Consider the following 27,928-nt stretch of genomic DNA (forward strand, 5'->3'; position numbering starts at 1 on the left):
GACCAACAATTCTGACCATAAATGTTTGAATATCTAAAACTCCATTTTGTATCTCTGCTTGGCTGGTAGCCTGAAAAGTGTTTATTTGTTTCACAATGTGTAACCATCTCCTCATTGGTCAGTTAAAGCCAGAGTTCCCTCAAATCATGTGATTTACAAGAAATCAGGTTTCTTTTTAGTGTTTTTTCTCCCCATCTTAGTACCTCTGAAACTAATCAAATGGTTTAAAAATAATTTGCAATTAATAAAGTTAATCGTTCTTCACATTTAAAGAAATTTCTTTTCTTTTGCAAGTCAATGTTTAGTGTCTTACTAATAGTTACTAAAGCTCCTTATTTAACACAAACTGTACTTAATCATTATGTGTGTATTCATTGGTGAATTGATAGATCACATTTAAAAGGGTGCCTGGAGATGTTTTATAGTCAGGGGGTAACCCCCACCCCCAAGGGGAAAAATAAATACATAAATATATTTCACACTGAAATATACCACACAGAATCGCACTGTTGGAAAAAATAGTGCAAACATGGGCCACTCTCGTTTTTTCCAGTTGCTATGTTCTGTTTCATTTCAAGTTATGATCAATTGTATGCTCCTTTGGGGAAAGAATACGCACACAATAAAAACATTAAGCGTTTTTTATTTTAACTGAATCATGGATCATTGTATTGGACATATAAAAAATGAATGGTGACATCACAAAGCACTGTTTTTGTATTTATTGTATATGTTTAAGCTTTTATCATTTTGATTTACAGGTAACTAGATATATGTGTGGAGCATAAATGTATAGTTGTGTATTGTGATGTGGTAGGAAAATAAGACAAATAGTAAAAGCAAAACAACAACAGTTTTAAACTCTAATGCTAACTGTGTATCAGATGGGAAATTCATTCCACTAAAGTGAAAATGGAAACAGTCTGTTTCACACTCTGCAGCCGTCCACCTTGTACTCATCTACAAACTGATTAAACTCCCTACAAGCAAGCCTGTTGGCACTTTTTCTGCATTCTTCTGAAGGCTTTTTTTCAACCCAGGTGTTTGATTCCAGCAGATACTGCATCCTATAAAAGGAGGAAGCAGTGAACAGAGAATCATTCTGTGAAAAATGATACTTTTCTTAATATCACTGATATACTTACATTCCATTTGAATCTTTTGTGGTGCCATCTTTGCCCATGATGAGGTAGTGTTTCCCCACGTCCAACTTTCCTTTGCAGTGAACCCTCTTAGCAAACACTCGGACAGGATTCTCCCTCACTGAGTCATCGTTATCTAGTAGAAGGATTATAATCATTACACTGAAAGAAAGTCTTCAAGTAAACATAACAGAAAACAACAATATAAAGGTCAGTGTTACAGAACCTGCTGAGGCTCGTGGTTAGTTCACTTACGTGATTTGAGAACGTCAGTTATGTTCGTTTTGTACAGTTCAAAGTTACTCTTAACAGAAACACTGGAGACCTCAACAATGTATGCTGGAATACAAAAAAATGCATTGATTAACACATAAGAATAATAATAGCAAATAGTTACTGCTTGATGCTTTTGACATAAATGTCTTGTTTACAGTACTGACCATAATCTACGACAGGGAAGAAGCAAGCATGTTGTACACGGTTAATCTTCCTAATTTTTCTTCTTTGATTGAATGTATTTTGTAGTTTATGACAGGGTCCTACAAAAAAGATCAATAAACATAAGTCAGTTTGAATTTTTCACACCAAGCTGAAATACTTTCATTCACAATTACCCGTCAGTATAGGTACACATTAAACCAATTAGTGTCAAACACTTTCTAACATTGTTCATTTCAGATGAGAATATAACTGAATACACAGCGGGGTGCACTTTGACTGGGCCACTGCAACACCTTCATTCTTTCTTTTTCAGCAATTCTATTGTAGATTTGCTGCTGTGCTTTGGATCAGTGTACTGTTACATGACCCAGTTTCAGCCCAGCCAAGCTTTAGGTGTTGGACAGGTGGCCTCACATTTGACTAGAATACTTTGGTATACGGAGGAGTTCATGGTCGTCTGCAAGGTGCTCAGGATCTGTGGCTGGAAAAACAAGCACAAATCATCACCCCTCCACCACCACCATTTGTGCTGGTATACTTTGTTCGTTCTTCACCAAACATGGTGAACATTCTCCACTTTGGTCTCATCTGTCTAAAGGACCGTATTCTCAAAATTTTGTGGTTTGTTCAGATGGTATATATTTTTCTTTTTTGTAGAGAGAGAGAGAAAAAAGCTTTTATAGATGTGGTCATGATAAGTTAATCAAGCACCTTTGATTAGCTTCTGGGTGCTTCTTACCCTCTTAATACCTATAGAAGCAGTAATGGTGTAAATAGATTTTCACAGTGCCAGCTGAAATTGTTCTTTTTCATATCAATGTAGGTGAAAGAAGAAGGTGTACACTATATTGCCAAAAGTATTTGCTCATCTGCCTTCACATGCTTTTGAATTTGAGTGGCATCCCATTCTTAATACTTAGGGTTTAATATGATGTCGGCCTACCCTAGGAAGTCTTTCCACAAGGTTTAGGAGTGTTTATGGGAATGTTTGACCATTCTTCCAGAAGCACATTTGTGAGGTCAGACACTGATGTTGGACGAGAAGGCCTGGCTCACAGTCTCTGCTCTAATTCATCCCAAAGGTGTTCTATCAGGTTGAGGTCAGGACTCTGTACAGGAGTCAAGTGTGTCCACACCAAACTCACTCATCCATGTATTTATGGATCTTGCTTCGTTCACTGGTGTGAACAAAGCAAGGAGCCATCACCGAACTGTTCCCACAAGGTTGGGAGCATGAAATTGTACAAAATGTCTTGGTATGCTGAAGCATTAAAGACTTCCTTTCACTGGAACTAAGGGGCTGTTTTCTTTGAGTACTCTGGTTTCCTCCCACAGTCCAAAGACATGCAGTGGGGTTAGATTAATTGGTAATTCTAAATTGCCCATAAGTGTGAATGTCAGTGTGAATGATTGTCTGTCTCTCTGAGTTAGCCTTGCGACAGCCTGACAACCTGTGCAGGGTGTACCCTGCCTCTCGACCTGACAGCTGGCATGGGCTCAAGAGACAACAGATGAAAAATAGCCTTTTGGCTAATTCTGGTGCATTTACAGATTGTTTATTCATGTGCATTGTCCCTACCAAATAAATAAATTTAAATTCAAACAGCTGACTGTAGAATATTTAGTGAAAGAAATTTAGGAAATTTCACAACAGGACTTGTTCCAAAGGTGGCATCCTATCACGGTACCACGCTGGAATTCACTGAGCTCCTGAGAGCGGCCCATTCTTTCACAAATGTTTGTAGAAGCAGTCTGCATGCCCAGGTGCTTGGTTTATACACCTGTGACCATGGAAGTGATTGGAACACCTGAATTCAATGATTTGGATGTGTGAGAGAAGACCTTTGGCAATATAGTGAATGAATACGGCACAGCAGTTATTCTGTGTTTATTTCAATTTTCTTATTTTTCTTCAAATCTGAAAATAAAATAATGATCTGGCCAGCAGAACTGTTCCTACCAGATGTTAAATAAATTTAAATGATTATTGTTTGTTTGCTCATTTGTTTTTAATGTTGCCCAGTTGTTTCAATGTAGGCAGAGGTGTTAATGAAGATGGAGCAGTTTCCTACTTTCTGCACATTGGCACACATCCTCAGAACACAATTTTGAGACCATCTTGCTTCTTTGCGGTGCAGAATAGAACACAGTACACTTTCTGTCTGCAACAAAAGCACAGTCATGTTAAATAAATAAAGATCCCTCCCATCCTAACAAATATGTAATAGAAAATGTGAAATTAAAATCTTACTTGGTTCATAATAATCATAGAATGAAGCTGGAGCAGGCTGTAGAAGACCAACTGGTACCTGTTGTGTAGCTTCAAAACTAATACATTCCTCAGGTTCAAAAAGCTGGAGAGCAAAAGATTATTTTAATATCGAGCATGTACAATTACTGTATATAACTTGAATTTAGCAGTACCTTATTGAAGTAGATCAGCACTCTTCCAAAAGACTCTTCATAATGGGCAATATACTGTTCAGGTGACTCTTTTAGCTGAGAAGACAAGGATGAACTCATTCTACATTTTAGCAAAAGAAAATATGTTTATGATGTTTATTTCTCTTATTTATGCTTTGACACCAGTGGGAGCAGCTGTGATTCTCTATTCCAATTTCAAATGCTTCGTATGTTTATATATTATTGGAGTGCCTAAACACAGAATCATGCCATTCTCTCTACAAATGTTACGACTGTACAGGTTCATATGAGAAGGCAACAAAATCTGAAAAACAGCACCATTTATTCCTCCTTGTGAGATCCTGTGGCCCTCAGCATAGATAATATGTGGGTCTCATGTTTTATGAAGTTTTCCTCATTTACAAGCATCAGCGAGAAATCTAGATTCTTATTGGACGAAACTCCATTTCTTGCTTCTTTTTTTTTCTGCATTTTAAACCATTTCATGCAAAACTAAAACGTTGTACTTGTTGATCATCAGTTTGAAAATAAGTGTCCTTGCAGTTTTGAAGTCTGTTTTTATACTGCCTGTGTCAAAATGCTCCTAGGATTGCAGCTGAAAAGATCAGGCTAAAATGTTTCTACATGCAGGAAGAATATATTAAAATAACACGTTAATTTACTGGAAGACAGAATTATAAACATAGTCAGATGTTACAGATTTGTTAATGAAGTGGTAGTTGTACTATAAAATATGATACAAGAAATATGTCACATGAAGCAAACACTGCCTCTGAACATGCTCGTAGCTAGAATGGGAAACCTTGCCTTGACTTTTCTACCTGATAAATTAGATCAAGTGAAGCCAGATAAGTTAAAAAGATATGCTGAAATTGCTTTGTGTCCTGTCTCTCTGATGACTGCTTGGTAGTAGGCCTAAGATGCACTTCTCACCTTTAATGTCACAGGCTTGTACCTTGTATCCAGTGACCAAATTGTCATGTTTTTCTCTTTTTTCACTTTACCTGTCATGGTTCCTTGGTCTTGGACCCAGGGTTTTGAGTTTTGTGAGTTCATGATTCCTTTTGAGAATGGTTTATGTTTGAATTTTGGCTCCTTTTTTCTTTTGTAAATTAGTATTCTTTGGTTTGGGATTCTGTATGTAGTTTGTCTTTTGCTTTCATTCTGTTCCCTCAGTGTCCCCTGCTTCATATTATTGGGCCATTATCCTATGTTTAATTCATACACATAACTGCATTCCCCGAATAGTTACAGTTTTCACTTCCTTTTTTAAAAATTTGATAGCCTTTTATCTCTTGTGCTTTTTGTTTACATTTGTCTACCTGTATAGTCTACTTTTGCATCATCACGCCTGCAAAATATGACATTACCTATTTGAACTTTCGCGATCTCTAATATTGGACTTTGAGCATCCTGTCACTGCAGGTCTTATGTGAGTTTAAAATAACAGCTCCTTATTTTAATATCTGCTTTTCATTTGATATCAACATCCAGATGTGACCTCAAGAACCACAGATGACTGAAACAGCTCCTCCCACTTTGTACTGAGAGAGCCAATGATGAAGAGTAAAAAGAGAGTCCCACTAACCGAGTCCAGAGTTTTAGTTTCAACCTTAAACCCACTCAGTAATGTGATGTCAGCAATGGCCATTCCTGTAAGATTGCGATTCTGCCTATAACCATGTAAAGAAAATGACAAGTTGAGAAAGACATTGATCAGCTATTGAGGTTGTTTAATTGCAGAGTTCTTTCTCTTGTGTATATTCATAAAAAGTAAATGAGATGTGGATCTTGTGTAACTAACCTGACACAGACAGTGTAGGTAACAGCCTCATTTGAATTTGGGTTGTTATCAAGATCTCTCCTGTTTCTGGTGTGAGCGTCAGACCCACCAATAGCTGATCGTGGCACCTCTTCTTGATCCTGTTTGTCCTCATCGGTGTCGTAGTCATAGTATTCATAATTTTCTATTATCTTAGCTGGATAGACAGAGATTTAAGTGAGTGTGGAGCTTTTATCAGTAGCTGTGATTTGTTAGCAGTTACCAAAGCTCACCAGTGTACTTCACTTTCCCCTCCACTCTGACACTGATAGACAGCTGGTCACAATCATCCTTGGGTTCCAGTAAATGGTAAGCCTTAACAATCTGCAAGGGAGATTTCCAGTGAATCATAAATCAGATTCATAACATACAAAAAAAGAAGTGAATCCAACTTACTTTAAATTTGATTTCTCCTTTTCCAGACAGCTGCACATTGACACTGTTCCCTGTCAATTTCTAGGACAACAGACACAAGATAATAAAAATCAGAATAAGATTTAATATCATAGAGATAACTCTTGAGTGCATTGTTTGTGATACCTTCAGGTCAGTTTCCACTCTTTCCTTTTTATTTTCCAGTTGAAGTGTTACCCTTTCATTCCTTCCTGGGGATGTGAACTCTGCATTCATCTCCGTTTCAGGACTCGCAGGCCTTTTTAGCTCATACTCCGAGAGGGCTTCCAGTGTCACGAGGGTATCCTGAGAATGTTAAGACTTTATTAACATAATATATAATAATATCTCTGCTCTGATGGTGAATATATGATGTCAGACCACAGGGGAATCAGGAGCTCCATTCAAAGATGGACTCTTAGGCTCTATCCTAATCACCTGTGTTGACTTGTAGCCTCCATAATAGTTTTCCTGGGAGTTTAACCAGCAGGCTATTTTATCTGCCCACTTCATATGCCCAAGTTCCACTGCAGTGAGGAGAGCATAGGCTGTCGTCTCTACTGTGATAGCATCAACCGCTTGGCTGGCATCAACTGGCCAAAAATAACAGTCATCGTTCCCTGATAAAATAATAGAAATAAACAAATAAATAAAATGACACCAAAGAGTATTGTAGTGATTGGACAATATAATAATATGTGAGTCTTCAATCCAGATACCCCAACATTTCTCAAGTGATTCTCCATTATTAACAATACCAAGAAACATAAATGAAATAAAAAATAGTAGTGGACGACTCTACACAGATCAACCTCATGTATTTGAATTGTACATGCCTTTAATGGCCATTGCTTCAAGTTTTGCCCATGTTTGTGAATGATCTGTTGTATTTGGCTGGGACACTGAGAGGCAATAGGCTGTAATGGCAACAGCATAGGGATGCTGAAGCTCCTCTATGTGTGACAGGAGATATGATGTTGATCTCAAAATGCTTGCTTCCTAGTAGAGAGGAGCACAAAGAGTCAGTGAATATTTTCATACCTATTAGCAATGCTAATGCAAATTATGCATTAGCATTGCTAATAGAGATGTCCTCACAATATTAACATGTTGCATTGTGGAATATAACTATTTAAATTAATCAAATTTGGTCATTTTAACATTTGGTGATGCTGTGCTTTTTGTATTTTGTTAATCGAGAGTTTTTGGGTTTTGGTTATAAATCAAACTGAAATGAAGCATATTTTTGATTCGATGGATCACCAAAGTCATTAAGATTCTTCCTGAGTGCAACATGAACCTCGATATATTGATTAGCTTTTGAGAAGATGCTCTGCATTGTCACACTGTCACCACTAATAATGGTTAGCGTGGATGGTAAGTTTTAATATCAACTCACCACATCATTTCGCACTTCAGGCTGGAGGAATTTAAGGGACCGGTACAATGCAATAGCTATGAAAGCAGTCATGGATGCATCTTGGTCTTTGCCTTTCTACATTAAACACACAAACAGTAGTGCAATCAAATGGCTGTACTTCAATTTTAGCTATAAAAACCAAATACTGTGTTCACATATAGACTATAGTACCAGGACTTTTCTGTGTATGACAGGATTTGGGTCAGTGAATGACCCATCATGACTCTTCTGTATTCCAAGCAGGTAACCAACTGGTTTCCTGATATATTCCTCTGGTATAACATTAACAATCCTGCCCTGTGGTCCAATAGCTGCTGTCTGACGCTGTGCCACCAATGAAAATACTTTGACTACAAGAGCGGTCACCCTGAGGACGAGAGAAAGGAAATAAGTGAAAGGAGCTGATGGAAAAGTTTATTTAAATATGTTACAGAGAATAAATGAAAGTTAATTTTTTTGTGAGATTTTTGACAGTAACAACAATAAAAAAATTGAATGAGTAATAATAATAATAGTTGTAATAAAAAATACTTACCAATTACTACTATCTGGTATTGTATAAAATGTGCCATAAGAGCCATCAGCATTGTTTCCATATAATGTTCTAATCCTTGTATAGCCTGATTTAAAAAGAAAAAAAAGAGTATATAATATTTAAAACAAAAGTGCTTTTTCAGCAGAATGTGACAACATAACGAGCCAACCAACAAATCAAACAGAAGCTTTAATGCCACTGATCATTATTATTTGTCCTTTTCTGTTTTAAATGAAATACAAGAGAAAATTTGTTTTAAACAAAATTGGTGAGAACAAAGTACACCAAAATATGTATCATCTGATTTTACAGGGTGTAAAGTTCTCCACCTGAGCTACTGGAAAAATACAGCAGATTATCATTTCTGTTCTGTCATATCACAAGTCTTGTTATGTAATTTCTGTATTTCATTCATAATTGCTTAAGGAACAGTGGATGGAAATGTCATTCCACCTACTTCGTAGTATGTGGTGCCAATAAACATAAATAGATATGAATTATTTCATGTCACGGTACCGCTCTAAATGCAATATTCTTTCTAGCTTAAATGCCCTTTTTAATCACTGAGCTGATCACAAACAGTTAATTTGTGCAAAAGAGGAGCAGCCATAGTTGAGAGCTGTTCTGCAGTCTCTCACTGAATCTTGTTTACATTGAATCAACTGCACCTGAATAAATCTGAACTCCCAAATTCACTGCCTGGCCAAGAAAAAAGTCGCCACCTGGATTTAACTAAGCAAATAGGTACGAGCCTCCTATTGGATAATTACTGCATGGGCAGTTATCTTTCAGCTGGCAATAAGTTATTTAACCTCAACTGGTGCAATGAGTTGCCTCTCATTTCTTAAACAACCATATTGAAAGGCACAACGCGTGGTTGTGGAAAAGATGTCAGTCTGTTTGAGAAGGGTCAAATTATCGGCATGCATCAAGCAGAGAAAACATCTAAGGAGATTGCAGAAACTACTAAAATTGGGTTAAGAACTGTCCAAAAACATTATTAAAAACTGGACGGATAGTGGGGACCCATCGAGGAAGAAATGTGGCCGGAAAAAAAATCCTGAACAATCGTGATCGCTGATTACTTAAACATTTGGTGAAATCATATTGAAGAAAAACAACAGTAGCACTTAGGGCTATGTTTAATAGTGAAATTAAGAGCATTTCCACATGCACAATGCAGCTGTGTAGCCTTAAGAAAACCACTAATCAGTGAGGCTAACCGGAAAAAAGGCTTCAATTTGCTAGGGAGCATAAAGATTGGACTCTGGAGCAATGGAAGAAGGTCGTGGTCTGATGAGTCCAGATTCACCCTGTTCCAGAGTGATGGGTGCATCAGGATAAGAAGATCAGTGCTATGAACTGGGGTTGCTGCAGTTGGTTAGGTCTAGGTTCAGCAACATTATGTGCTAAAAGAATGAGGTCAGCTGACTACCTGAATATATTGAATAACCAGGTTATTCCATCAATGGATTTTTTCTTCCCTGATGGCACGGGCATATTTCAAGATGACAATGCCAGGATTCATCGGGGTCGAGTTGTGGAAGAGTGGTTCTGGGAGCATGAGACATCATTTTCACACATGAGTCCAGACCTCAACCCCATTGAGGATCTGTGGGATGTGTTGGAGAAGGATTTGCGCAGTGGTCAGCATCTGCCATCAACACTGGAAGACCTTGGTGAAAAATTCATGCAGCACTGGATGGAAATAAATCTTGTGGCATTGCAGAAGCTTATCGAAACAATGCCACAGCGACTGCATGCTGCAATCAAAGCTAAAGGTGGTCCAACAAAATGTTAGTGTGTGACCTTTTTTTTTGGTGGCGACTTTTTTTTTGGCCAGGCAGTGTATGTTGTTGTAACAAACTATGAACCAATTAAACAAAACCGTAGCATTTGATACCTATTTTCTCTCATTATGTATCCATCCCTTGTTCTTTACTTTTTTACTTTTTGGGGTAAAAAGTTCCTACCATGTTCAATTTTGTCGAGAGCGTCATCTCTGCTACCAGATGGCAGGTCAAACCACTGGTTGCTCAAGTCAAGGTAGCGGAGAGCTAAAGCAGTTGGAGCCAGTTTTGACATTGTCTGCTCTAAACATCCAGTTGGCAACCTAATCATCTGAGCAACTTTTTCAGGAGAAAGAAGTTTTCTTGCAAAGGAATGTCCAAATCCATTCCCTGTTAGAAGAGAACCAGGTAAAAAGGTAAGATGCCAGTTATTTACAGAAGTCTGTTAGTTGTATGTCCGTGTGTCACAGTGCCAACCTTCAACTGAAACAAATATATTGGATCTGGAGTCAGGGATGGTGTCATCCGGTAAGGATCCATCAATAGTGATGGTCTTTGTGCTCCTCCCTATCATGATAGAGATGAATATCAAAGGATAATAATTACAACTGACATTAAAATATCACTGAGAAATACTAAACCACTCACCATCTAATTTAAGGACTCTGGTTTCTTCTTCTCTCTTTTCAAATCCTTCTGTCTACAACATGAGATAAAAGACCACCAATTTACAGTATGCCTTTTTTGGTTCTTAGATTATTATAAAAGAGTTAATGTCTTTCACTCACCTGCACATTCAAATTTTTTTCTATTGCATCTATTCCCTGTTCATTCTCCATGTCATAGAGCCGAATTTTGATGGGTATTGAACCAATAACCATGGGGACAGCAGAGAAGGAGACAAACTGAGAAGACTGTGGCTGAAGAGTAATGTTAACATATGATGCAGTGGTAGCTGAACCAGGAGAGCAAAGTCCTTCAGTTTGTTCCATATGCACTGCCAACTATATACATGCAGGTGTCCAAAGAGAGAGAAAAAATCTTTATTTTTTGACCACACAGTAGTTACTGTTTCAGTGCCATTCAGAGTCAGTATTAAAGTTTTCTACCTGTAGTGTAGTTTCATCATAATTGTAGATCACAGGTGAAACAGAAAGTTGCTCATATTTTTTCACAGAGTAAGGCAGTCTCAGAGACACAAAGGCCTTCTTAAAGGCTCTGACCTCCAATGGCTTAACAACACAGAAACCTGAATGAAACACAGAGTAGGAGTGAGTTGCAGTTAATGAGCTCTCTAGGAAAAATCTGATACATTTGTGACACGGGGAGTTATTATTACCAGCAGATGGAGATAAAGTGACAACCTGAAGCTCCCATGTGGTGATGGAATCAGGAAGGTACAACGAATGGCTAAAAGTGTTTTTGATTAAGACAAATCAAATTACATGACTGTAAAATCAATCTGACAAATGTCTCTCCATAGTATAGGCTGGGGCTCAAAGATAAACTGTGTAACTGAGATGAAATAATCACACTGCCAGGATTCAAAGAGCAGCAAAAAAGAAAGTGCAATGAATGCAAACAATGTGTTTAACTAGAAATTTTAACTAAAAAGAAACACTGAAGCTGCATTAAAAAATTAATTTTCTACAGCTCACGTTTTTTTGCCAGTGACTTCAAATGCCACAAATTCAAAGCTTGGGGGAAAATATCTTCGGATATACTGAGAAGTGTCCAAGAAGAACTCTTCAATGTCAGCAGCAGTGGCAGCTAAAAGACAAAAAATGTTTGAGTAAAACTTTGATAATCAAGCTACAGCTATTAAATTCTACTTAAGTCAATCTTTAAAGTGTCAGCATGACAGTTTCATCTCACTCCTTCCAAATCCTTTCTGGAGTTCCATCTTTTCTTGTCTTAGACGTTCGGCTTCAAGGCAGCATTTTAAAAAGACATCGGCACAAGTTTGATCTTTTTTCACCAGAAGGACCCGATCTGCTCTTTCCCGGCAAGTTCGTTCCATCGGGATGCGAGATAATCCGTGAACACAGCAGTCTTGCAGGTTTTTCTCTGTATAGTTAAGTTCTAAATTGGAAAAGAAAAGACACACTTTGTAGCATGTTCTATCAGAAGATGTTTTATATTATCAGACCAAAGCTGTAATACCAGAATCTTCTTACTTAAAGTCATCATTTCCTGTTCAAGGTCCACTGAGCGTCTATGCCGCACAGACGGTGAATTACAGCCAAGCTCTGGAATAGGAGTGTAACAGGAAAATTATTTTTTATATCTAAAAAAGAAAAAAAAATTTCTTAGTGTCAGCAAGGGTCAACTTACAATAATAACACTATAGTTGTCTGTGATCAGCACTTCATAGATATGTTACTGGGGGAGGTCATATCTATCTAACAGTAACAGCAGGTATATAGAATACATTTTCTCAAAAGTAACTTCATATTCTGTTGTATTATGTTGTAGCTTTTGACTATTAAAAAAAAATTGCTGTTACTTATTAGGGTCAGTAAGGGTTAACTTATAATAGCGCAGCACTTCATAGATATCTATCAGCGTGTTACTGGGGGAGGTCAGATGGTGTTAATCACTTTGGGCTGGAGTCTAGAGCCTGTTTATACCTATGGTCAATTTACAACCACCACCTCATGTAACAAGCACATCTGAGACTTTAAAATACAGTATATAAAATACTGCAGAACAGTGGTAATTTTAAATAAAATTGTGATTATAAATATTTTCTTTAAGTATTAATAGTTTTCAAAAGGAGCCAATCCCAGCTGTCATAGGGCGAGAGGCAGGATACACCCTGTACAGGTCGCCAGCCTGTCACGGGCCTAACACACAACCATTCACAAAATTTAGAATCACCAGTTAACCTAACCCCACTAAGTGCATGTCCTTGGACTGTGGGAGGAAACCGGAGTGCCTGGAGAAAACCACCGCAAACTCCTCACAGAAAGGCCTCGGCCAAGGTGGCTTCAAACCTAGGACCTTCTTTCTGTGAGGCAACACTGTTTACTACCGTGCCACCGTGCTGCCCCTCTGTCCATCCATCCATCCATCCATTTTCTTCCGCTTATCCGGGGCCGGGTCGCGGGGGCAGAAGCCTAAGCAGAGAAGCCCAGGCTTCCCTCTCCCCAGCCACCTCCTCCAGCTCATCCGGAGGGACCCCAAGGCGTTCCCAGGCCAGCCAAGATACATAATCTCTCCAGCGTGTCCTGGGTCTACCACGGGGCCTCTTCCCGGTGGGACATGCCCGGAACACCTCACCCAGGAGGCGGCCAGGAGGCATCCTAATCAGATGCCCGAGCCACCTCAACTGGCTCCTTTCGATGTGGAGGAGCAGCGGCTCTACTCTGAGCCCCTCCTGGATGGCCGCACTCCTCACCTTATCTCTAAGGGAGAGGCCAGCCACCCTTCGAAGGAAACTCATTTCTGCCGCTTGTATTCGCGATCTTGTTCTTTCGGTCACTACCCAAAGCTCGTGACCATAGGTGAGGGTAGGAACATAGATCGACCGGTAAATCGAGAGCTTCGCTTTTACGCTAAGCTCCCTCTTCACCACGACGGACCGGTGCAGCGTCCGCATCACTGCAGAAGCAGCCCCGATCCGCCTGTCGATCTCCCGTTCCCTTCTCCCATCACTCGTGAACAAGACCCCGAGATACTTAAACTCCTCCACTTGAGGCAAGAACTCGTTCCTGAGCCGGAGATGGCACTCCACCCTTTTCCGGCTGAGGACCATGGCCTCAGACTTAGAGGTGCTGATTCTCATGCCAGCCGCTTCACACTCAGCTGCGAACCGTTCCACTGCGAGCTGGAGGCCCCCCCCGATGAAGCCAACAGAACCGCATCATCTGCAAAAAGCAGAGATGAGACTCTGAGGCCACCAAGGAAGAAGCCTTCCGCCACCTGGCTAGGCCTAGAAATTCTGTCCATAAAAATTATGAACAGAATCGGTGACAAAGGGCAGCCCTGACGGAGTCCAACACCCACAGGAAACGAATCCGACTTATTACCGGCTACACGGACCAAGCTCTCACTGTGGTTGTACAAGGACTGAATGGCCCGCAACAATGGGCCAGACACCCCATACTCCCGCAGAACCTCCCAAAGGACACCCCGAGGGACACGGTCGAATGCCTTCTCCAAGTCCACAAAGCACATGTAGACTGGTTGGGCAAACTCCCACGCACACTCGAATATCCTTGAGAGGATAAAGAGCTGGTCCAGCGTTCCACGACCAGGACGAAAACCGCATTGTTCCTCCTGAATCCGAGGTTCGACTAACGGACGCACCCTCCTTTCCAGCACCCTGGCATAGACCTTACCGGGGAGGCTGAGTAGTGTGATCCCCCGAAAGTTGGAGCACACCCTCCGGTCTCCCTTCTTAAAGATGGGGACCACCACCCTGGTCTGCCAATCCAATGGCACTGCCCCAGATTTCCACGCAATGTTGCAGAGGCATGTCAACCAAGACAGCCCTACAACATCCAGAGCCTTCAGGAACTCAGGGCGAATCTCGTCCACCCCAGGGGCTCTGCCACCAAGGAGTTGTTTAACTACCTCAGTGACCTCACCCCCAGTGATGGTCGTCATCCCCCTCATCCCCAGACTCTGCTTCCACTACAGAAGGCGTGTCAGTGGGATTCAGAAGGTCCTCGAAGTATTCCTTCCACCGTCCGACTATAGCCTCAGTTGAAGTCAGCAGCACCCACCCCGCACTATAAACAGTGTGAGTGAAGCACTGCTTTCCCCTCCTGAGTCGCCTGACGGTTTGCCAGAATCGCTTCGATGCCATCCGAAAGTCTTTTTCCATAGCCTCACCAAACTCCTCCCACACCCGAGTTTTTGCTTTGGCCACTACCCGAGCTGCATTCCGCTTGGCCTGTCGATACCTGTCAGCTGCCTCCGGAGTCCCACAGGCTAACCAAGCCCGATAAGACTCTTTCTTCAGCTTGATGGCTCCCTTCACCTCCGGTGACCACCATCTGGTTCGGGGGTTACCACCACGACAGGCACCAACCACCTTGCAGCCACAGCTCTGAGCAGCAGCCTCAACAATGGAGGCGCGGAACATGGTCCATTCGGACTCAATGTCCTCAGCCTCCCTCGGAATGCTGTCGAAGTTCTGCCGGAGGTGGGAGTTGAAGATCTCCCGGACTGGGGCTTCTGCCAGGCGTTCCCAGCGCACCCTCACAATACGTTTAGGTGTGCCAGGTCTGTCCAGCATCTTCCCAACCACCTGATCCAACTCACCACCAGGTGGTGATCAGTTGACAGCTCAGCTCCTCTCTTCACCCGAGTGTCCAGAACATACGGCCGCAGATCTGATGATACGATTACAAAATCGATCATCGACCTGCGACCTAGGGTGTCCTGGTGCCATGTGCACTTATGGACATCCTTGTGTTCGAACACGGTGTTTGTTATGGACAAACTGTGGTTTGCACAGAAGTCCAATAACAAAACACCATTCGGGTTCAGATCGGGCAGGCCGTTCCTCCCAATCACGCCCCTCTGTCATGATAACTAATAAAAATAAATAATATAATAGAAAAATTTAATAATTGGGATCGATTGATTATTGACCCGGGCGATTATTGCTCCTCCCTGAATGGTTACTTTGAGCAAGGATTCATGTGTCATATATTGACACATCACAGACCAACATATTTCATTCTAGTGTTGCACAGTTTGGCCTGTCCGTATTTCTGTATCTGTCAGTCACTTTGCAACCCACCCATGCTGTGTTTGATTCTAGCATAATGTGTCCATCTGCATACGAGTGTCCGTTTGGACAGTGTATGGAGAGCGGTTTTCACCTATGGCAAACATGCTCCTGTGCAGTCCTCAAAATCCCAACCACACATTGCTGAACACTGATGACCTATACATCAGTTGAATGCTGATCAGTGGACAAGTGGGCCAGAATAGGGAAGAGAGTAAAGTTTATCAGCAACGAGAGAAACGTGTCATCAAAGATCAAAAATACAGTGTAGAAGAGGCAGCGACTGGAATGGACACTTTTCATTGTTTTTAATGCTTGGCTTCACTTTAGCTCTTTGTAGGTTGTAATCTTGCTCTTCTCCATGGCTGGCTGATGAACCTACAACAGCACATGCAAGAGTAGCCCACAGACCGGTTGTATCACGTGTTTTTGACTTTGCTGCCTTCTTGCTACCCCTGTGTGTTGCCAAAGATGTGGTTCTGTTCTTGGGTACCAGAACAGAATCAAGTCATCCAACACAGATTGATTCAGATGGAAATAAGAATAATATTTTGACTATAGTGGTTTTGACTGACTTTCTGTTTACTTTGTTTGCATTTGCTTCATATAGAAGCTACTTAGAGACATGGACAGGAGTGGTAGTTTTTGGCAGCTGTTAGCTTAGTATGTTTCACACAGTGAAGGAGACCTTCACTGTGTGAGCTCAGGTTGTTAAGCAGACATATATTTGTCAAATCAGCCAGTTAGTCCCATGCTCTATGGTTAGTCCTTTAGCCTTTTTTCCACACATAGCTCTGAACAGTGTTAGCCCACATCAAGTGCATTGGGTTGGCAGCTGGATAGAGTGTGCAGCATGTGGCATATATGACCACTTTAATCATACTCTGGATCTTGTCCTAACATATGGCATAGAAACTGAAGACTTAACAGTATTCCCTGAAAGCCCCCTCCTGTCTGATCATTTCTTAGTAACATTTACATTTACTTTAATGGATTACACAGCAGTGGGGAATAAGTTTTATTACAGTAGAAGTCTTTCTGAAAGTGCTGTAACTAAGTTTAAGGATCTACTTCCTTCATTGTTATGCTCTTCAGTGCCATGTGCCAACACAGTGCAGAGCAGCTACCTAAACTCTGCTCCCAGTGAGGTCGATTATCTCGTCAATAGTTTTACATCCTCACTATGTATAACTTTGGATACTGTGGCTCCTCTGAAAAGGAAAGCTTCAAATCAGACGTGCCTGACTCCGTGGTATAATTCACAAACACACAGCTTAAAGCAGATAACCCGAAAGCTGGAGAGGGAATGGCGTCTCACTAAATTAGAAGATGTTCATTTAGCCTGGAAAAAGAGTTTGTTGTTCTATAAAAAAGCCCTCCGTAAAGCTAGGACATCTTACTATTGATCATTAATTGAAGAAAATAAGAACAACCCCAGGTTTCTTTTCAGCACTGTAGCCAGGCTGACAAAGAGTCAGAGCTCTGTAGAGCCGAGTATTCCTTTCACTTTAACTAGTAGTGACTTCATGGATTTCTTTACAAATAAAATTTTAGACATTAGAGAAAAAATTATTCATAACCATCTCAAAGATTATTCTTCATGTTCGGCTGCTTTCAGCACTGCTGGTATTTGTTTAGACTCTTTCGCTCCAGTTGATCTTTCAGAGTTAACTTCAATAGTTACTTCCTCCAAACCAGCAACATGTTTATTAGATCCCATTCCTACTAGACTGTTCAAAGAAGTCTTTCCAATTATTGATGCTTCAATCTTAAAAATGATCAATCTGTCTTTATTAGTTGGCTATGTACCACAGACCTTCAAGGTGGCTGTAATTAAACCACTACTTAAAAAGCCCTCACTTGACCCAGCTGTCCTAGCTAATTATAGGCCAAACTCCAACCTTCCTTTTCTCTCAAAGATTCTTGAAAGAGTAGTTGTAAAACAGCTAACTGATCATCTGCAGAGGAACGGTTTATTTGAAGAGTTTCAGTCAGGTTTCAGAATTCATCACAGTACAGAAACAGCATTAGTGAAGGTTACAAATGATCTTCTTAGAGCCTCTGACAGTGGACTCATCTCTGTTCTTGTCCTGTTGGACCTCAGTGCAGCTTTTGATACTGTTGACCATAACATTTTATTACAGAGATTAGAGCATACTATAGGTATTAAAGGTACTGCACTGCAGTGGTTTGAATCATATTTATCTCATAGACTCCAATTTGTTCATGTAAATGGGGAGTCTTCTTCAGACACTAAGGTTAATTATGGAGTTCCACAGGGTTCTGTGCTAGGACCAATTTTATTTACATTATACATGCTTCCCTTAGGCAGTATTATTAGAAAGCATTGCATCAATTTTCATTGTTATGCAGATGATACTCAGCTTTACCTATCAATGAAGCCAGATGACACACATCAATTAATTAAACTGCAGGAATGTCTTAAAGACATTAAGGCCTGGATGACCTCTAATTTCCTGCTTCTAAATTCAGATAAAACTGAAATTCTTGTTCTCGGCCCCACAAATCTTAGAAACATGGTGTCTAACCAGATACTTACTCTGGATGGCATTACTTTGGCCTCCAGTAACACTGTGAGAAATCTTGGAGTCATTTTTGACCAGGATATGTCCTTCAATGCACATATTAAACAAATATGTAGGACCGCTTTTTTGCATTTGCGCAATATTTCTAAAATTAGAAACATCCTTTCTCAGAGTGATGCTGAAAAGCTCATTCATGCATTTATTACTTCTAGGCTGGATTATTGTAATTCATTATTATCAGGCTGTCCTAAAAGCTTTCTGAAAAGCCTTCAGCTGATCCAAAATGCTGCAGCTAGAGTACTGACAGGGACTAGAAAGAGAGAGCATATTTCTCCCATATTGGCTTCTCTTCATTGGCTCCCTGTTAAATCTAGAATAGAATATAAAATCCTTCTCCTCACATACAAGGTCTTGAATAATCAGGTACCATCTTATCTCAAAGACCTCATAGTCCCATATCACCCCAACAGAGCACTTCGCTCTCAGACTGCTGGCTTACTTGTGGTTCCTAGGATACTTAAGAGTAGAATGGGAGGCAGAGCCTTCAGCTTTCAGGCGCCTCTTCTGTGGAACCAGCTTCCAGCTTGGATTCGGGAGACAGACACCCTCTCTATTTTTAAGATTAGGCTTAAAACTTTCCTTTATGATCAAGCTTATAGTTAGGGCTGGATCAGGTGACCCTGAACCATCCCTTAGTTATGCTGCTATAGGCCTAGTCTGCTGGGGGGTTCACATAATGCACTGTTTCTTCTCATTCACCTTATTTACTTTGTTTATACTCCACTCTGCATTTAATCATTAATTGATATTAATCTCAGGCTCTCTTCCACAGCATGTCTTTCTCTCCCCTCAGCCCAACCGGTCATGGCAGATGACTGCCCCTCCCTGAGCCTGGTTCTGCTGGAGGTTTCTTCCTGTTAAAAGGGAGTTTTTCCTTTCCACTGTCGCCAAGTGCTTGCTCATAGGGGGTCGTTTTGACTGTTGGGTTTTCTCTGTATTATTGTAGGGTCTTTACCCACAATACAAAGCGCCTTGAGGTGACTGTTTGTTGTGATTTGGCGCTATATAAATAAAATTGAATTGAATTGAACTGAATTGAACTTCCACTCTCTCACTGTGAATTCTACAAGTAAATACCTTCTCTGTATTTACATGGGCTCTGTCACACTTCATCGGGTAAAATCAATTTATTGGTTAAATTCACAATATATATAGCCATTATCACACGTAAAAATGAACTTGTACAAGACACCTAAAGTTAAAACTTTGCTTTATGAAAGTGTTTTCAGGAGACAACATGGAGGACTAAATTTAAACATATATGTTTGGATAACTGTCCATTCCAACAAACAACTGTTCCTTGAGTTGTTCTTGACACCAACTATGAAACACAAACTGTTTCCATTTAGCATTTTCATTTCAATGGTAATATGATATTTTAAAACCAGCAAAATAACAAGTGACAGATGAAACAGATGAAACTGTAATCAATTAATTCAAGGCCATGAGCAAGATCATTTCAAAGTAATTAATGACGAAAAATGTTTAGTTTTCTCTTACCCTGCATTTTACTCTGCACAGACAGGTCATTAGATACAGCAGCCAAGCCAGCATCTAATAAAACTGATTCTGAGTCATATCCTCCACCATAGGAACAGCCAAGATCATATGAGTTCATAGTGGAAAACACCTAAAAAGTGAGAAGAAAAGCTTAGATTTAATATTTAGATTACTTTAAAGTATGGGTTAAATTACAAAAATACAGTGAGTGTAAAAGAAGAGTGTGAGACTGTAACCTGTTTGGTTGTGAGTTTATTATCAGCATTGAGGGCGTAGAAGGCCTTATCCACAGCCAGCAAAGCCACTTTTGCTCTATGACCTTGCAGATCAAATTCTATCTTTGACTTTGCTTTAGGTTCAAATGGACCTTTGAGTTGTACCTAAATTAAGACATTTAAGATATCTCAGGATCTTTTCTTTTTTGTCCAGTCGAGGTAAATTAAGTTAATCCAAACAAAAGAAACATACATATAAATCAGAGTAAATATAGCCAGAAGTTTGGATACACTCACCCATTCAAATGAATGGATTAGTGTGTCCAAACTTTTGACTTGTACAGCATGATATACAGCATTTGCAAATGTTGATTAGTTCAATATTTGAACAATGAGAATTAATAGTATTTGAAAATTATACAAATTATTTAATTTTGCATGTATTAAGTCAAATTTTACATCGAAAAATTAAGAAAGTATTTCATTAACTGTCCTTCACTTGTATCCACATTTCTTTGGACTTAATTTTGAGTCCCAGTGAACAGCTACCAATCCAGATTCAACAACTGGGTTTAGATACAGATCTTATATTTGCCCAGTTTTGTAATGAAATAACAGGGGATCAGATCTCATGTGGCCACGAAACTGCTTCGCAGTCAACTGACCAGAGCTTCTTAAAATGGGGGATTATGTATAAAAAAAAAATTGTTGCTAAAAGACTAATGCTAAATTTTTCATTTAAAAACCACTGTTTTGATATACAGAGCCAAAATTACACACAAACTATCATTGTCCAAATACTTATGGAACTTACAATATAACAAACAATCCAACTCAGTAGGAGCAAACAGATCCAAGCATAGACAGAGGTAACGTTCTGTTTTCTTTTCTCGTGCTGCACTTCCATCTGTTCTGTTTACTTACCTTGACATTTAGCTCACATTCGTCCCTGACATCTACCCACACTGAGTCAGCTATGAGTTGATTGTTAGCATTGTGATAGTAGCCAATCACACGAAAAGATGGAACCATATCAGGTGTTATCAGCAGGTTGTGTTTAACAGTTATACCAAGTTGGAGTGAGCCCTCTTTTATTAGACTTCCCCGGCTTAAGACCTGCAAAAAAGACACTTAAAAGTATTTAATCGAGACAAATGTTGTTTCTATTTGAGAACACACAATGCTGTGTTTATTCAGATATTTCTGACCATGTAGTGTAGAGATCCACTGGTTGGGCTATTGATGGTGTTGAATGTTATGGTAAATAATTCATTCACAGAGTAAATCCTGCTGGTAAAAGTCATGTAAAGGTAGCTGCCATGTCGAGAGGAAGCACGCCGTATTATTTTTCTCTCTTGCACGTCATTCGAAGAAACCTGTTGGAGGCAGAGGTGGAAACAGTTAAAACTGAAATCAAATCAGTTTGATAGCACCTTTAAATGAGTTTGGGGATACTAACTTCAACTGTAATGTCAGCATGAGCAACAACATTGAAGGTATTAAACAGCGCCCCCTCTTGATCAGTGGTGCCTTTCCAAGATAGTGAAGATGCTGGTATATTAATATTTACTGACACACCATCTGCTGGAGTGCCATCAGGGAGACGCACGAGCACCTATATGAGCAAGAAAGAAAGTCATTTATGAAAGATCATTACAGTAATTTGTATAACTGTATCCATGTGTTAGTTTTAGGCATACCACCACGTCCAGTGGATATCCAGGAATAAAATGAGATCGAGTTCGAGAGAGGTCTATCGTGTATTTGTGGGAGAAAATTCGCAGGTAAACTTCTGCCTCTTGTATTTCACCACCTAGGCCAGAAAATGTACACATTAGTATCAATAGTAATGAAAAGTCATATTAATATTTCCCATAGTTTTATTAATATAACTGAGCATTTTTAGTAATGTTGTAGTGCAAGTTCTGTTTGTTAATGTTTCAGTATACTGTAACATTAAGTTTGCAGATCAAGACAGTCTATTTTTAATCCACTTCGTGTCACTAACAGAACAGTTTCGGTAATTTATACTCCATCCAAACATTTTCATAATTACTTATCCAACTAGGGTCATGCACGGACTGCATCTAGACCACTTAAAATATATGTGAAAGCTTGGGTGGTGAGAGCAGAATAATTATGAGTGGGAAAAGTTTTTGGAAATCAGACAATTTGGGCAACTATTCTTTAAAAAAAAAAAAAACACTGCCCAAATAAATTCCCAGAGGTGTAACCCAGATGGTGATACTCATTTCTAAAAGGACACTTAACTCTAATATGTTGTATTTTTAGAGTATTCATACACCTTTGAATACCTACAAAGAATATCAGTAGAGATCAGAAATTTTAACCTACTCAAAGTAAAAATTAATTCCAGCTCCAGAAATTTTGCAGCCTGTGAATTTGTCTCTCTTGTGCTGAGTACACATTTCAAAACCCATACTGTTTACATGTTTAATGAAATATTCTATATTAATACAGCTCTCTGATTACTGATCAAACAAAGAACACAAATAGATTTTAAAAATTACTAATTGATGGATATAAATATGTCTTTTACTTTGTATGTTGGTGACAAACACTCTCAGAAAGAGTCGTTCTCCATGTTTCTGCATGTCAGAAAGGGTTTTGTTCAGCTGGCTCTGAAGTCTCAAATTGATCTCATCTAACCGAAGAGAAGCGTTTGCATTTCCATCCTGAACCTGCAAGAAACAGAAAAGTTTTTCAGGACATGAAACAATAAAGAGATGCAGAATTATCTGCATTAGGAATATTGGATGGATTATCCATTTGCTCACCGAACCAGTCATCTCTAGTCCCTTAATAAACGTAATTTCCTGGCCACCAGAGCCATCTTTTTTTACCACTCCAAACTGGCAGTGATAAGCCCCTTTAACCTTTTCACCATATGTGTACCTAAAGAAAATAACTGTTAACTGGAAAGCCTGAAAATGTAACGGTAACATAAACACTTGAGACAATCCGAGGACTAGCTTAGTTACAGTATTAACCAAACATTAAACAGTCTGGCCCAAGCAGTAAGCATTCTTTATAGCTGAATCTAAATTCATCAAAATCTTTATTATCAGAATGTTATGTTTGCTACATAGGAAATAATCATGGAAGATCAATGGCCCAATCCCAAACTCCAAATTCCATTAAATTCTCATCTGTTAAGTGATCAGCTGCAAGAGGCTGCAAGGACCATTCATTTTATTTTTTTGGTACAATCTCAGTAGTTGACTGTGGCTCAGGAGTTAGAGTTGTTGAGACCCACAGATCCTTGGGAACCCTTGGGTTTCATTTGAGTGTTGGCATTTATTAAAAGTGAACATCTTCGAATGCTTGTAAGGAGATTGCTTATATGTTACTAAAACCATCACAATGATGCAGCCCTAGTTTTGAGGGTTTTCTTGATTATAAAGAATAATAAGTAGCAGAGATATTTTATTGGGAAGATAATCAGCACTTACATTGCTGAGATGGTGAATTGAAGCTTCTCATCATTCAACAAAATATATCTTTGACCCATTGCGATGTTCACGTCAAAGCTTGGCAAAACTAGAGTTTGTAACAGGAAACAGGTTTTCAGAGTAAACAGTAACTTTCTGTGAATTTTAAGGAAGTTGCAAACTGTGTGAATCAGTTTGAATCAACTTACCAAATTTCTGGACTTTGAATTCTCTGAAGGCAGCATTTGCTTCATCGCCATTATAGTGCGCTGTAATGTTCCACGTGCCTTTTCTTTACAAACAAAACATACAGTAAGTGTTCAAGTTTCTAGAGATTTTTACTTTCATTAGAATTTTGGTGTAACATCAGGGTTCAAGCCAGAAAAAAAAAAAATCAGCCCTGAGCGCAAGTGTGTGTTTTTTATTTATTTATTTGATTAGCATTAACAAGCTAATGCTAAATGCTGCGCCAGGTTGCTATTATTGAGGAGGTATGTAATATTCTGTGATAATTAGTGGTGGGCGGATCGATCCAAATATCGATAATAATTATACCAACATTGGTATTGATTTTGATCAATACCAGTGTAATGACATCAATACTTCAGCTTCAGCCCTGTATTTACTTGTATCGGATCAATACCAAATCTTTCATTATTGCACAGCACTAGTGATAATGGTTGGTCCCACAGGTCATTGAAGGCACCTGAATCTGATTGGACCATGTGACTTGATGCCACTAGGGAGTGTGGTTCCCTCTAGTCTGTACCTGTGTTATGCTGTTCTTAAATAAGGCCCCGTTTACACGATGTCGTTTCCAAATGAAAACGGCGTCGTTTTGATGCGTTTCGGCCTCCCATTTACACGACAACGGAGTGAAAACGATGTGTTTCAGTAACGGGCCCAGAGTGGAGCATTTCAGGCCCTGGAAAACGGCATCGTTTTGATGCGTTTCAGCCTTCCGTTTACATGATAGCGTTTCAGAAATGATCTGCGTTTACACGATGACACGTAAAATGATGAAAACGATGTAGTTCCCATGCCAGGCCACAAGTTGGCGTTGGGTTTCTCTTTGCAAAGCTTGTTTACGCAAGACACGCGGCAAATTGTTAATTACTTACAAAATGGCCAATGTCAGAGGTTTTGTGTGGACTGACGATGAGGTTGTTTCGCTGCTGCACAAAACGCTGAATTACAAAATGGTAAAAACACAAGAAAAGCACAAGAAGCACTTGTGAATCCGCGAGTACGGTTCGTCACTTTGCGCATGGGCGGAAAACTGTGGCCGTCGCAACCATAGTGCGCATGTGTGAGTCACCCGTTTCCAAATCACGCCAGTTTCAAGTGTTTACATGAGAATGCAAGCCGGGGCGTTTCTGAAACGCTCCACTCTGGACCCTGTTTCCGAAACACATCTTTTTCACTCCATCGTCGTGTAAACGAAAGGACGAAACGCATCAAAACGACGCCATTTTCATTTTGAAACACCGTCGTGTAAATGGGGCCTCAGAAATGCCCCAGCTTGGGTTCTCGTGTAAACGCTTGAAACCGGGGTGATTTGAAAACGGGTGACTCACACATGCACACTATGGTTGTGACTGCCACAGTTTTCTGTGCATGTGCAAACTGATAAACTGATTCACCAGTGCTTCTTGTGCTTTTCTTGTGTTTTTACCATTTTGTAATTCAGTGTTGTGTGTCTCACATTGGCCGTTTTGTAAGTAATGAACGATTTGCCGCGCTTCCTACTGTGTCCCTCCACGCATGCGCGTCTTTCGTAAACAAGCTTTGCAAAGAGAAAACCAATGCCAACTTGTGGCCTGGCATGGGAACTACATCATTTTCATCGTTTTACATATCACGGTGTAATCGCAGATCGTTTCTGAAACGTTATCATGTAATCGGAAGGCTGAAACACATCAAAACGAGGCCTAAGATGCAGGGCGCTCGCCTGCTTGACCTCCACCCACCCCCCACCGCTCGCCACAGCAGGATGACGCATCACTGGGCGATCAACCGCTGGCTAGAACCATGAACATACTTAGAGACATCAGGTATGGTGAATGTCTTTTGAAGGATTCCTCCACTTGCAAACGTCATGATTTTCAGTATTCTGTTTCCAGCAGGATTCTGTCACAGAATGACCAAAGCACAAAATACAAGTGAGCAGGAAAATCTTATGTGTCTGTCATTCAAAGAAAATATATAATATGAATAAATGTAACTCACAATTATTGATATCTGGATGGGTTCTTCACAAGGCCTCATTGTATGGTCAAGAGTGAAGATCCTGTACTTCACTAAAAGAATGATAATTACAAAATGAACATAAAATGGCTTAAAAAGTATTTACTGTTAGGTAAAGGCTGTAGAATTATTTCCTTTTTACCACTCTGTGTTGGGTTGTAAATTGGCTGATCTGTCTGAATGAAGATGTAGCCCCTGTGATATGATACCAGAACCCTTGTACTGTGCCTGTTGGAGGAAGTTGCAAAGGATTGGCTCTCTGCCACTAGGTCAACATAAGTAGTTCGAGGCAGTCTGGACAAAATTTCCATATTTAACTGTAAAGATGCAGATGATAAAGTTAGGGTCATCTCAGTTCTGTCTTTATTATTTGCTTTTTGTTTGTGTGGTGAAGTTTGCATACCTTGAGCTCAACTGTTTTGGTCTTCTCTTCTTTAGTACATGTAACAGTTTTCTTCTCAGACAAAGCAGTATTCGAAGTCTCATGCTCCAAGTAGAGAGTAACAGGATTCTTAAGGTGATCTCCTCCCATCTGGACAAACACTCTCTCATTAACACCCACATGAAACACTTTTGGGGCTGAGATGATGAATCTGCACACAAAACATACATATTAGACAAACATATTAGAATGATTATATATATATAAACATATTAGAATGATTATATGAATGATTATATGCAATTTATTTAACTTGTAATGCTACAGAATCATTTGAATGCAGAAATCTTAGCTAATCCTCTGTGTATCAATCACAAATGAGCAGACATCATATTAAAGCACTGCATTTAGTTCTTATTAAATTTACCTGTTTCCCGTTGAACACTCCACGGTCCATATCAGGAGCAGTACCAAAAACATGTGGCACTTCATTGTGCACCTTTGCTTTCTTTGCCTGCTCTGACACAGGCTTTGGATTAGCAGAGGTTTTGTAAGTCACCCACCCCTGTATTTCTCAATCTTTGGATCTTATAAATGCCCACCCTCTGTGTGTTTTTCTCCTCCAGCTGAAAAAACCTGTTGCTCCTTAGAGTGAAACTGCGTGTGCAAACAGTCACACAACCACAACACATGACATGATAAAAGTTTAATACTGCTAGATACTGCATGTGACCTGATGTGTGCAGATGTGTAACATACAGCATATGTGTAATTTCTAGAGTGTGTACACTTTAAAGCATTGATAAAAATATAGTAAATCTATACAGATTTACCTAAAATACACATTTTAATGTTGCGCATTAGATCACAACGGACCAACAATTCTGACCATAAATGTTTGAATATCTAAAAGTCCATTTTTTATCTCTGCTTGGCTGGTAGCCTGAAAAGTGTTTATTTCAGTTTCACAATGTGTAACCATCTCCTCATTGGTCAGTTTGAGCCAGAGTTCTTTCAAATCATGTGATTTACAAGAAATCAGGTTTCTTTTTAGTGTTGTTTTTTCTCCCCATCTGAGTACCTCTGAAACTAATCAAATGGTTTAAAAATACTTTGCTATTAATAAAATCAATTGTTCTTCATATTTAAAGAAATTTATTTTCTTTTGCAAGTCAGACAGTATGTTTAATCTCTGATAGTTACTAAAGTCGCTTATTTAACACATGCTGCACATGTTCCTTATGTGTGTATTCACTGGTGAATTGATTGATTATATTTAAAAAGCTGCCAGCAGATGTTATACAGGGAGGGGGTAACTCTCTTTGAGTAGAGAGACCCTTCTCATATGCTTTGCTGCAGTAAACGTGGAAAAAAAAAAAAAACATAAAAAATATATTTCACAGGAAAGTTGAATCAAACCACACTGGAACACACTATTATAAAACAAATAATGAAGTTCAAACATACATTTTTGGCCCTATTGATAGCATAAATGTATAGTTGTGTACTGTGATGTGATAGAAAAATAAGACAAATAGTAAAAGCAAAGCAACAGCTTTAAACTCCAATGCTAACTGCATCTGATGGGAAATCATTCCACTAAAGTGGAAATGCAAATAGTCTGTTTTACACTGTGCAGCCGTCCACCTTGTACTCATCTACAAACTGATTAAACTCCCTACAAGGAGGCTTGTTGGTGGTTTTTCTGCATTCTTCTGAAGGCTTTTTTTCAACCCAGGTGTTTGATTCCAGCAGATACTGCATCCTATAAAAGGAGGAAGCAGTGAACAGAGAATCATTCTGTGAAAAATGATAC

General features: G+C 39.6%; 2 protein-coding genes across 3 annotated transcripts in view; both read right to left on the bottom strand.

Annotated features, from left to right (window-relative positions):
* Positions 1-627: 627 nt before the first annotated feature.
* LOC115794668 (complement C4-like) lies at positions 628-26,698 on the bottom strand. The gene is made up of 41 exons (XM_030750286.1): positions 26,540-26,698; positions 26,134-26,323; positions 25,873-26,047; positions 25,713-25,783; positions 25,525-25,613; positions 23,693-23,775; positions 23,505-23,592; positions 22,830-22,947; positions 22,592-22,733; positions 21,732-21,844; positions 21,491-21,646; positions 21,240-21,407; positions 20,956-21,147; positions 20,053-20,196; positions 19,817-19,946; positions 12,145-12,216; positions 11,843-12,049; positions 11,626-11,737; positions 11,307-11,377; positions 11,077-11,216; positions 10,756-10,971; positions 10,616-10,667; positions 10,445-10,534; positions 10,151-10,357; positions 8,178-8,262; positions 7,814-8,009; positions 7,622-7,717; positions 7,059-7,221; positions 6,661-6,842; positions 6,370-6,528; positions 6,226-6,285; positions 6,063-6,153; positions 5,812-5,986; positions 5,596-5,680; positions 4,008-4,082; positions 3,835-3,937; positions 3,656-3,745; positions 1,583-1,681; positions 1,398-1,481; positions 1,146-1,278; positions 628-1,067 (listed from the first exon to the last, which is right to left on the bottom strand). Exons 1-41 carry the CDS (start codon positions 26,602-26,604, stop codon positions 929-931), a joined length of 5,106 nt encoding a protein of 1,701 aa, XP_030606146.1. The 5' UTR covers positions 26,605-26,698; the 3' UTR covers positions 628-928.
* A 123-nt stretch (positions 26,699-26,821) lies between these two features.
* Positions 26,822-27,928, bottom strand: part of LOC115794669 (complement C4-B-like) — a 28,062-nt gene continuing 26,955 nt past the window's right edge. The window contains exon 40 of one of the 2 annotated variants that reach the window (XM_030750288.1): positions 26,822-27,877. In XM_030750288.1, the coding sequence (XP_030606148.1) occupies positions 27,739-27,877 (139 nt within the window). In that variant the 3' untranslated portion in view covers positions 26,822-27,738. The remainder of the gene's footprint in view (positions 27,878-27,928) is intronic. The other variant, XM_030750287.1, reaches the window with a different exon arrangement.

The sequence above is a fragment of the Archocentrus centrarchus genome, chromosome 16 (genome assembly GCF_007364275.1).
Source record: "Archocentrus centrarchus isolate MPI-CPG fArcCen1 chromosome 16, fArcCen1, whole genome shotgun sequence".
Lineage (NCBI taxonomy): Eukaryota > Metazoa > Chordata > Actinopteri > Cichliformes > Cichlidae > Archocentrus > Archocentrus centrarchus.